Source organism: Aquarana catesbeiana, linkage group LG05 (assembly GCF_042186555.1).
Source record: "Aquarana catesbeiana isolate 2022-GZ linkage group LG05, ASM4218655v1, whole genome shotgun sequence".
In the NCBI taxonomy this organism is placed as follows: Eukaryota; Metazoa; Chordata; class Amphibia; order Anura; family Ranidae; genus Aquarana; species Aquarana catesbeiana.
Window position 1 is genome coordinate 559,095,413 of NC_133328.1, and position 12,457 is coordinate 559,107,869.

Consider the following 12,457-nt stretch of genomic DNA (forward strand, 5'->3'; position numbering starts at 1 on the left):
ATATTCAGCTTATCTGGCTATATCTTTTCAGTTTGATATCTTTTACAGTTTTTGTGAAAAAGCAGTTTAAGTTTAGTGATAATTTCAGGAAATTTTAATTGATTAAACAGAGTGTCTATTGGGCTGCTTAGAGTGGATGATGTCATAGCTAGAGCACAGAGCCTTAAAAAAAATATCTTAGTTCCTTCTCTATAAATTGCTCTCACACCCACAAGATCTACTTGTCATACACAATTTATACATCAAAACGTAGGTATTTTTGTCTAGTTTCAGGCAATGTGCTCAGTTTTGTGATTTGCCTTTTACTTTTGGCTGGTTGAGCTTCCAAATGACAAGAGTTCTACACTTTCTTCCATTGACTGTCCTGTATAAAATTCTTCACATTTCCCAGCGAAATGCACAGCCAACTTCTTTTTTAAATCACTGACATGCCCACATTTTTAAGTTTATCAACATAAATTTTATACCAATACGTTCACAAAGGTCATGTGTCCCTAATGGTGAAGTCGCTGTTTCGATAGCATGTACTGTTGTGGATTTATTAAGGCTTGTTTGAAGGGTTCTCTCACACTGTCTCTCACTCATAAGGTGTGGGGATTAATGATTAAAAAAGCTTTTCATAAAACCTTTAAATATTCCACATCTTTCATACATTAGTGGTGGTGGTAAACTTGTTTAATGAAATTCATGTTTATTTTAAAACCATTCCTACTTTTCCAACTATTCTCATGGATTTTAAGCTATTCATCCAGTTAGCTTTAGCAATTCAGCTATTCAGCAGTCCCACACATTTTCTCCAGGAAATGAATTTTCTAGTTAGCTTTGATGCTCTTCTTTGTACTCGCTCCATTTCCAGTACATCCTTCCTGAGGACTGGTGCCCAGAGCTGGACAGCATACTCTAGGTGCAGCCGGACCAGAGTCTTGTAGAGCAGGAGAATTATAGTTTTATCGCTGAAGTTAATCCCTTTTTAATGCATGCCAATATTCTGTTTGCTTTGTTAGGCGCAGCTTGGCATTGCATGCCATTGCTGAGCCTATCATCTACTAGGACCCCCAGGTCCTTTTCCATCCTAGATTCCCCCAGAGGTTCTCCCCCCAGTGTATAGATTGATTGCATTCATTTTTTTGCCACCCAAATGCGTGATTTTACATTTAACCTCATTTGCCATGTAGTTGTCCACCATATTAATGTGTTCAAATCTTCTTGCAAGGTTTCCACATCCTGCGGAGAAGTTATTGCCCTGCTTAGCTTAGTATCCTCTTCAAATACAGAGATTGAACTGTTTAAACCATCTTCCAGGTCATTTATGAATAAATTAAATAGATTTGGTCCCAGCACAGGACCCTGGGGGACCCCACTACTCACCCCTGACCATTCTGAGTACTCCCCATTTATCACCACCCACTGAACTCGTAGCCAGTTTTCAATCCATGCACTCACCCTATGGTCCATGCCAACAGATCTTATTTTGTACAGTGAAATATTAGTTTAGGCTACCTGTAAGTTTAAAAAACAAAGATCTATACACACCCTAAAGAGTAAACTACAATGTAATTTATTGCTTAAAAAAAAGGAGCAAAAATACAAGAAATTCCAGCAAACAAATACTACCCGCTTATTCTCTATATATAGGACACAGAGAAGACTTCCCAAATGTTCTATATTGCCCTACATATATAGAAACAGACACCCCATTGCAAAACAATCCCCCAGATGAGGGGAAAAAATAGGGTAAACAGCGATCCACAGACCCCTCCCTCCCCCAAATGAGACCACCCCCTATAACACCTATACCGGGCATATACAAAAGCATATCGATGTGGATGCACTATAAAACCCAGCGCATACAGTCCGAGGATTCCAGTGGAGACAGAGTTACTTTCAATACAATCCCATCGAGTTCACTTATCGTGTTATTTTACTATCATCATACGAACTCATTTAGAACATCTCAGTACACTCATGTCTATCTACAGACACTCATCATCCATTTATTGATATTCATCATTAGGGATGGGCCGAACGGACCCCTGTTCGGTTCGGACCAGAACGTCTGAACACTGCAAACGGACCCCAATAACAAACCCCATTAAAGTCAATGGGACCCGAACGTCAAATATCAAAAGTACCCATTTTGAAGGCTTAAATGCAAGTAATTAGGCATACAATGGTTATAGGGGTCCGGGTTCTGCCCTGGGGTATATGGATCAAAAAAAAAAAAAAAGTTTGTGAAAAACGTCATTTTTAAATGAGCAGTGATTTTTTGATTTTTAAAGTCAAAGCCTAAAAATGAAAAAATCCTTCCAATATAGTGCCGGGGGGTCTCCTTAGTCTACCTGTAAAGTGGCAGATCTGTACCATGTCTAGAATCGGCTGCAGCAATAATTTAATTTATAAAGCCAAAAAAAAAAAAATTTTCCTGCAAGCTGCCTTTATTTTACTCAGCAACAGCTGGGGAGCCAGTGTGAATGATGAGGCCACAATGTAGTGCACTGGGAACAAGATTAGAGATTTTTTTGATAAATTCTGGTGTCACTTTGACTTTGGATAGAAGTAACGGGTGCGTTAAAATTGGTCTTTGGGTGTTGGTGGTGCCTTCCCACTGCAACCCTATAGAGGTAAAAGCAAGATGAAAGCAAGAATTTGCAATGATATGCACCTGTCAGACAGGTGCAGAAAAATTGGTCTTTGGGTGTTAATTGTGCCCATGAAACCTATACCAAAAAAATTCTTCCAGATGAAATGATTGAACACCCTCAAAGCTAGGCAGCCTAAAAGTCCTGCAGAGATTCCACATCCCAAAAAGACTTAAATCAGTGACATCGGCATCAGGGGCTTCATAGCTGGTAATCCAGGACCGATTCATTTTTATAAAAGTCAAACGGTCCACAGAGTCTGTGGACAGACGTGTTCCATGATCAGTAACGAAACCTCCTGCAGCACTGAATGCCCGTTCTGAAAGCACACTGGGCAGCCCAACAACTCAATAGCATGCTGGGAAAGTTCTGGCCAGTGGTCTATTCTCATGACCCAGTAAGCCAGTGGATCATCAGCTGGAAAGCTCTCCGTCTGTTTTGGCCCAGAGGTAATCATCCACCATGTGATGCAGACACTACCGATGGGATGTGGAAGCTGACAGCCTGGGGCGGCGAGGACCAAAAAAATTCCGAAATGCCTCACTTAGGCTCCTTTCTTGACCAACGGAAGACTCAAAACTATGTTTTCCACTGTAACCTACTAGAGTCAGAAAAAACGTTCAATAAAACCCTCTTTAATGTGTCCTCAGGAGTTTTTATCCTCTGCACTCTGTGGGGACAGGATGAGTTCAGAGACTTTCCCCATATAATGGTGGTCAAGGAGGGTTTCCAACCAGTAATCATCCTTCTCCTTTATGCCACTAATTCTTGGGTCCTTTCACAGGCTTTGAAGCATGAGGTTGCCCATGCGCCTCAAATGTGCAGAGGCTTGAGAAGCAGACTCCTCGGGGTCACTCAGGATGACAGCATCTTGAACTTCCTCCTCCCAGCCACGTACTACTCCCAAGGGTCCTGGGGTTGGAAAGCCATCGCTTACAGATTGACAAAGGTCTTCCTCTTCTTCAAAGCCTATGAAAGTGCCAGAATCCTCCTCATCTGCCTCCCCTCTCTCCTCCTGTGTGTTCCGTGACATAGGAATGATGGTGTCTGCATAAAATGGGCCTTGAGAGGAAAGGAAGTCCTCCTCTTCCTCCTGCTGCTCTGCCTCCAGTGCCCCGTCCATAAAGCCACGCAGAGTCTGCTCCAGCAGGAACACAGCAGGGATTGTGTCACTGATGCATGCACTGTCACTGCTCACCATCCTTGTGGCCTCCTCAAAATGGTGACAATACAGTGCATGCATCCCTAATGATCAGCCATTGGCGTGGGGGAAAAAAGCAGAGATGGCCTGAGCCTGTCACCGTGCCGTACTGACACAAGTACTCGTTGACGGCCCTCTGCTGCATGTATAGCCGCTGCAGCATTCCCAAATTGAGTTCCACCTGGTGGGCATGTCACAAATCAGGCGGTTTACGGGCAGGTGGAATTCCCGCTGAATTTCAGCCAACCGAGCACTGGCTGTGTATGACCGCCTGAAATGGCTACAGACTCTTCTGCCCTGCTTTAGTACATCTTGCAACCCTGGGTACGTACTTAGGAAACACTGCACCACCAAACTGAGGACATGTGCCAGGCATGGCACGTGTTAACTTTCCCTATCTAAGGGCGGACAGGAGGTTTGAGCCATTATCGGACACCACCATTCCTGGCTCCAGCTGGCGTGGTGTGAACCACCTCTGGGCCTGTCCTTGCAGAGCTGCAAGAATCTCTGCTCCGGTGTGGTTCCTGTCCCCTAAACACACCAGCTGAAGCACTGCATGGCACCTTTTAGTCTGACTCTGGGAAAAGCCCTTTGAATGCTTAGGGGGTACCTGATGTTCATAGGACAATTCTGCAGAGGAGGACATGGAGGTGGCAGAGGAGGAGGGGGTAGAGCTCACAGGTCTGGCATCATTACCTCCAGCTGTATGGAGACGTGGGGGCACAACAAGCTGCAGCACTGAGCCCTGTCCTGCATCCTTTTGAGTTGCAAGCAGCATTACCCAGTGTGCTGTGAATTAAATATATCATCCCTGCCCATGCTTGCTGGACCACGTGTCAGCAGTAAGGTGGATTTTACGGCTGACTGCCTTGCCCAACGATGCCAGAACATTCCCTTCCACGTGATGGTAGAGAGATGGAACTGCCTTACGTGAAAAGTAGTATAGACTGGGAACCTGCCATTGTGGTACAGCACATTGTGCGAATTCATGGAAGAGGGCAGAATCCACCAGGCTGAAAGGCAGAAGTTGGAGAGCCAATAGCTTAGACAAGCTTGCATTCAGGCGCTGGGCATGTGGGTGGCAGGGACTGTATTTTTTTTTCTGCTGCAGAAGATGGGGCAGAGAAATTTGCCGGCTACAGTCTACAGCTGGTGGTGTGCTGCTGGTAGATGAGCTGCTAGGACCTTGGACACCCTGTGCTATACCATCATCCCTGTCAGTAGAGGCTGCTGAAAGGTAATGACTCGGTATCGCAGGAGCAGACTGAAGTGGTTAAGGAGGAGGAGGGACAGATTTGTGCCCCTTTTGTGTGGCTTTTAAGTGCTCTTGCCAACGGGCTGAGTGGTTGGACGTTAAATGCCTTGTTAGGCATGTGGTACCCAAATGGTTGGTGTTTTTGCCACGTTTGATGTCAGATAGCAACAGTGTGATCTGCTGCAGATGTGCTGAAAAAGCCCCAGACAGCTGAGCTGTGGGGAGTGGGCCGGGAGATAGCAGCTGCAGAATGTGATGGAATAGGGTGGCTGCTCTCTACTCTCTTGATGCCAACCTCCTTGGGGTTGTGCCGCCTCACCTTCAGTTTCCTCCTCTGCTCTATCTGGCACCCAAGTCGCATCAGTGACCTCATCATAATCATCATCTCCTCCATCTTAATCATTACCACTGGAGATAACTTGGCAATATGCTGCGGCTTGGGGAATATGAATGCCAATTTGTCTACCAGTGTTCCTCCCTCTCTCTAGGCTCATGTTCCTGTCATCCTCAACCTCAGAACCAGCATCTGAATCCAGTAATGGCTGGGCATCATCAAGGACCAAGTGGCTGGCCCTGTGGTCAAATAACTCACCTGAATTCTCAATGGCTGATGTTAAGGCTGTGGCAGGAATAGATGTGGACAAGGAGGCAGGTTTATCCACTCTGGCAACTGCAGGGGACTGCACACTTGTCTCTGCTTGTGTGACAGAGGATGAGGAGGAGGAGGAGGAAGGTTTAGAAGCCAGTCCACCTCCTCTGCATGCTGTGGCTGGATAGCACAGGCAAACTCACTAAAACAGAGGAAATGATGCCCTGAGGACTGACCACCACGTCCACCTTTGCCTGTGGAAACATTTGATGCTGGCCCCCTTACAGTGCAAAGGGAACGTCTGCCTCTCCTTGTTGTTCTCCCAGACATTATTGGGAAGGAGGGGGCGGTGCTTATAAGCAAATGTAAAGGTGGAGTTGAAATCTGTACGTAGATGCACTTTAATCAATGTAAAGAGCGGCACAGTGGTGTAGTGGGTAGCACTCTCGCCTAGCAGTAAGAAGGGTCGCTGGTTCAAATCCCAACCACGACACTACCTGCCTGGAGTTTGCATGTTCTCCCTGTGCCTGCGTGGGTTTCCTCCGGGTACTCCGGTTTCCTCCCACACTCCAAAGACATGCTGGTAGGTTAATTGGATCCTGTCTAAAATTGGCCCTAGTATGTATAAATGTGAGTTAGGGACCTTAGATTGTAAGCTCCTTGAGGGTATAGGGACTGATGTGAATGTATAATATATATATGTAAAGCGCTGCGTAAATTGACGGCGCTATATAAGTACCTGAAATAAATAATAAATAAAGAGGTGTTTGGTGCCCCTTAATTTGAGTACTCACACTACAGACACACTACTCCACGGATACAATATAATATACTGCAATATAATGCGCCAAACGTACAGTGACGCACAGAACTATATGGCGTTAAACTTGTAGTTAAGCACACAGAACTATATGGCATTAAACTGGCAGTAATGCACGCAAAATAATATGGACGTAGGAATAGCCTGTTTTTAATGTGCTCATTGTGGTAGAGAAAATATTGCAGTAAGTAGTGATAACTGTGATACAATGAGTATTGCTACAAACAATGTATTAATATGAGCACAGGCGAAACAATGTTTCTATTAGTATAATGGGGCGGAGAATTAGGTAGCCCAAAACAATCGACCAATGTATTTGCCTGAGGTGAATATCACCTTGGAAGAATTTATTATTACTGCTTTTTTCTGTATATGGGAATCAATGTATGAAAAGATTAATGTAGACGTGTGGGGCAACACATCACACACACACACACACTTTTTAAACTTTTAGCACTTGCGGATTTACCGTAATATTTTAACTATTAGAAATGATGGGTGGATAGCACCTGTTTTTGACTGTTATTTAAAGGTGGAGCAAAACCCTAGATTTAAACAAGTGACAGCTGACCATCCCTAAGTTCTGACGAAGTTCCGGTATCAGAGGAACAAAACATGTCAACTCCTACGCTGGGATAGCACCCCTGTTTTATACCAACCCACGCCTACACCCTTGTTTATGCAAAAGCTGTCTTTTAAAAGCAAATGATGCACTGTCTGAAGCAACTATTTTGAATAACTTGCTGGAGATGTATCCTATATACCAGAATCCTGGACTCTGATCACTTTATCCATTTGGGCTGTTATCAACCTGTCCTTGATGGTATTAAAATACTGCACAACTTGAAGATCCACAGAAAATCAGAGATGAGATATTTCCTGCTGAGGAATTGTATGCATTGGACATACGCTGCCAGATCGATCTCCACATAGGACTAGTGGAGAACTCTGGGCCACCAACTGGATCCACGAGTAACCATCACTGAATAATCACATCGTTATATCAACTGCCTATGGGAGTTTTTACCTGCACGCTGCGGGAAACATAGTATGTGATCATTTTGAACTCGCCTATAAATATATCTGTGGCTTTGGATAGAATATTGGTTGTAATTGCAGTGTCTATGGACTCATACCATCTCCCCAGTACGTGGATACATACCTCTGTGTTTATCATTGCACTTATACATCAGGATGAGAACTATGGGGTCCTATTGCCATTTGGAGGATTAATACATCTATTCGTGATAAAGTTTTTTTACCATATATGTTTTTTGGACTTATTTTTCTCCTTCAAAGCAACTATACAATTCATGTTTGTTGACGTAGCCCCATATGGACTGACTAACTATACATATGAAATATATGGGTATATCTGAATAGTGTTTACAGTGCATCATTCCATTGTGGAACAGTGTGTTTTATACCTGTATTCTTGGAGACACACTACACCCTTTAGGAATTTTTCATTTGTTTACAGGTGGCTTGGGGGATTTTATAGGTGTTATAGGGGGTGCTCTCATTTGGGGGAGGGAGGGGTCTGTGGATCGCTGTTTTTACCCTATTTTTCCCCTCATGTTTTGCAATGGGGTGTCTGTTCCTATATATGTTGGGCAATATAGAACATTTGGGAAGTCTTTGTAACTTCTCTGTGTCCTATATATAGGAAATAAGCGGGTAGTATTTGTTTGCTGTAATTTCTTGTATTTTGCTCTTTTTTAAGCAATAAATTATATTGTAGTTTACGCTTCAGGGTGTGTATAGATTAATTGGTGAGTACTACTATTTAAATAATCTAGGTGGAAATCCCATATTCTTCTATTTTTGCATACCTGTAAGTTTAGAACTGGAACCCAAGCCACATCCCAAATACAGGAAAAGAACAAAAAGGAAGTACCCCAGGGATTTTATGGGCAAGGGATAGACCACGTCATATCTGGTTCTAACCCTTGCCCATAAAATCCCTGGGGCACTTTGTTCCCATTTTGTAGGATCCACGTCTTCTGTACTCGCAAAATAACAGTCTGCCTTGTTTACATAGGCTATCATTCAGTCAGAGTACCGAATGATCGACAAGTCTGCCCAACCATCTCCCACTGTGTAAAATAACAGTGGGAGTGAGCTGCTGGTGGCTCACGCACGGAAATGCAAAATTATATATGTCATTCTGCGCAGAGCAGCTGACCTGTAGCAGTAAATTTGCTATTGGGCGGTCGGGAACCGGATAAAGAACTTTAAAAGTGATAAAGTCTTTTTTTTTTTTTTTTTTTTAAATAAAAATGTTATACTTACCTGCTCTGTGCAGTGGTTTTGCACAGAGCAGCCCAGATCTTTACAAGTCCCTTGCTCCTGGCCCCTCCCTTCTTCCGAGTGCCCCCACAGAGCAAGCAGCTTGCTATGGTGGCACCCATGCCAAGCCGCTGCTCTGTGTGTTCATTCATACACTCAGCCACCTCTCCCCCTCATTGGCTCACAGACTTTGACACTAGTGGGAGCCAATGGCACCCTCCTGCTGTCTCAGCCAATGAGGAGGGAGAGAGTCTCTTGTCAGACGAGGCTCTCGTGCAACATAGCTGGATGGAAGTATGGGGAGGCTGCTGCACACAGAAGGTTTATCTTAATGCATGAAGATAACCACTTGCCGACCGCCCCATAGCACATTTACTGCTACAGGGCAGCCTCGCTGCGCAGTATCCATGCATATATGTGATCCTGCCCTTCCGGGTATTGGGCGCGTGTCGGCGGCTCACTACCACTGTGATTTTACACAGTAGGCCCTGTGGACCCGATGTCCGCTAGCACCACTGACAGAACAAAAAAAAAAAAAAAACCCCTTCTGTCTTTAGAACCACTTTAAAATCAATAATATATACAGTAGCTAGAAACAACATTAACATCTATGTTCCTAGTGTCACTTCCATGAGCAATGGATAGGACATGCCCATGTGAGATAGGATTGGATTGGAGATAGGATTGAGCTTTTCTTGGTTTAGGCCTATGCCGCGTACACCCGACCAGTTTCACCGTCGGAATGAACTCTGATGGTTTTTTCGACAGAGTTCCACTGAAACGGACTTGCCTACACATGATCACACCAAAGTCCGATCATTTAGAATGCGATGACGTACGACGGGACTAGAAAAAGAAGTTCAATAGCCAGTAGCCAATAGCTGCCCTTGCGTCGTTTTTGGTCTGTCGAAATAGCATATAGAAGAACGGTTTTCCAGATAGAACATGTTTCAAATCTTTCCGACTGAATCAATTCCTATTTGTAGGTCTGTCAGAATTTTCGAAAGAAAAAGTCTGATGAAGCCCACACACGAATGCAATGTCCAATGAAATGATTCCGTCTGACTTTTTCTGCTGGAAAGTCCGGTCGTGTGTACGCAGCATTAGTGAAATGGTAAGGGGGTTGCAGTGCAGAAACATCTCTGATTAGAACCAAAAGGTACCACATGTAATGCTTTGAGTTTCTTTTACTGATTCTGTATGAAACTCTACTGGGAATGGTGTCAGGTATGTCCAACTGGGAGCAGATCCATATCACGCTGGCTTGGTTATATTTCCCAGCTGTTTTATGAAAACCTTGCAGTCTGTAATGGAGCAAAAGGTAACTAAAGACCTGCTCAGCCTGTTTTTTCCCAATAATTCTTACAGCATTAATCTGATGATGATCTAATAATGATGAATGGGGCAACTTAGCAGATATGTTTGGCAGGCTTGCCAGCAAAAGTGAACCATTGTTTACAGTATTATAATTCAAGTTTAAAATGTAACTTGACAGCTTGCATTTAACAAAGGAAATTGATAACAGAATTCCTTATAAATCAGACATTATATAGTTTAGACCAACTTTGTGAGCTGGGGAGCAGGACTCGTTCAGTTCCAATGCTTTCTTAGCCAAGTCTCGGGATTCATACACCAGACGTTTTTTTACATCAGGGGCAGTCTTGCTGAGATGAGCTAGATCTCGAGAGGCCCGGGCAAATCTCCATAGAAGTTCAGGATCTTCACTGAAAAAACAGGCGAGTTCATAATGAATATCACAATATTTGAATTAAAATTCAATAATAAAGTGAGCGCTCAGTGTAACAATAAAGGAGCTGCTAGCACACAAAAAGGCAAATATACAATCCTCAAACAATATAAAAGGCAAACAAGTGCAGCGCTAGAAATGAATACAGTGAATGATTGTCCAGAGTGAAAAGCAAATTAAAAAAAAAAAAAAAAAAAAAAAAAACACACCACACACAACTCTCTGAGTTCATGGTTAGACAAAGTGCAAAAGGTGCTTAAAACAACAAACTGAGTCTTAGAACATCTCGTTTCAAGGAGACTGAGGGGTGTCAGACATAAGCTGGAAGCTAGCATCTCATGTAGAGAATATTCCACCCAAAGTGTAGTCTGTAGAATCGCCATGCTGATATCCCACCACCAGTATATAATGCATTCACCAGAAGTTGAATAAAGACAAGCCTTGTTTTATAAAACACGTAAACAGATGATGTCAGCCGAGTCCTGCGCCAATGATCGGCATCCAGGTGCGAGTGGTCCTATACACTGATATCCCAAGGGAAGGGTCCTATACACTGATGTTATTGCCGCCGTGACCTTGTGGCAGGAGCCTTGTGCTTTTCTTGTATTGTATACCATTTTTATGGCCTTTTTTGTACATGTACTCCCAATTTATCGAATAAACACTACACCATATTAGCTACATTCTTGGCTTCTGGTGAGATATTTTTTACACGGTATAACCTCATTGAAGTGGTACGTGGATTCATTGCTATTTACTATACTCCCACCTGGATGCTGATTATTAGAGCAGGACCTGGCTGACATTGTCATCTGTTTACATATTTTACAACACAAGGCTCATCTTTATTCAACTTCTGGTGAGTGCATTACATACTGGTGGTGGGATATTACCGTTAAGATTCTACAGACTACACTTTGGGTGGAATATTCTCTACATGAGACGCTAACTTCCAGCTGATGTCTGACATGTTCTGAAACCCTTGAAATGAGATATTCTAAGACTCAATTTGTTTTTTTATGCACCTTTGCACTTTATGTCTAACCATGAACTGAGAGTTTTTTTTTTTAATGTTATTTTTCACTCAGGACAATCATTCACTGTATTCATTTCTAGCGCTGCACTTGTTTGTTTGAGTTTACAATATTTGAATTGCATGCCTCAGTTGAAAAAAAAAAAAAATAGGATTTTGATAACAGCTTACCTGTAAAATCCTTTTCTTGAAGTACACCATGGGACACAGAGCCATAGTAATAACTATATGGGTATATAGCCACCTTTAGGTGATAGACACTGGCATGCCCAAGACAGGAAGTTGCCTACCTATATAACCCCTCCCACACTGGGAGCGCCGCAGTTTTGTAGCCAAGCAATATACGTATATCCCAAAGAGGGGAGGGATCTCTGTGTCCTGTGATGCATTACAAGAAAATGATTTTACAGGTAAGCCGTTATAAAAATCCTATTTTCTTTAACGTACATCACAGGACACAGATCCATAGTAATAACTATATGGGATGTCCCAAAGCAATGCCATCTGAGGGGAGGGAGACACATATAAGCAGGACGCCATCACACTTGAATACCTATACTGCAGCCTGCAGCACACTGTGCCCAAAGGCGGTATCCTCATGTCTTTTCACATCCACCTGATAGAATCTAGTGAACGAATGGACTGAAGACCAGGTTGCGGCCTTGCAGATATGTTTACACCAGGAAACATATGCTCTCCAGACTCTATAATATATCACTCTGGAAGCTGGTTTCCTAGCATTAATTAGGGTAGACAGCACTGACCCTGAAAGGCCCCCATTCTTCAAAATATGGGTTTCAATAGCCAAACTGTTAAATTTAGCGTTTGTAAGGTAGGGTGGAATACTGGTCCCTGGGCCATGCCGGGGCTACAAGAATCACCGG

The 12,457-nt window shown here is 43.3% G+C and overlaps 1 protein-coding gene across 1 annotated transcript in view; it reads right to left on the reverse strand.

Moving 5' to 3' along the window:
* RMDN1 (regulator of microtubule dynamics 1) overlaps window positions 1–12,457 on the reverse strand; it is a 50,397-nt gene that overhangs the window by 17,726 nt on the left and 20,214 nt on the right. Inside the window, exon 4 of the mRNA XM_073631912.1 lies at window positions 10,358–10,517. Coding sequence (XP_073488013.1) covers window positions 10,358–10,517 — 160 coding nt within the window. The remainder of the gene's footprint in view (window positions 1–10,357; window positions 10,518–12,457) is intronic.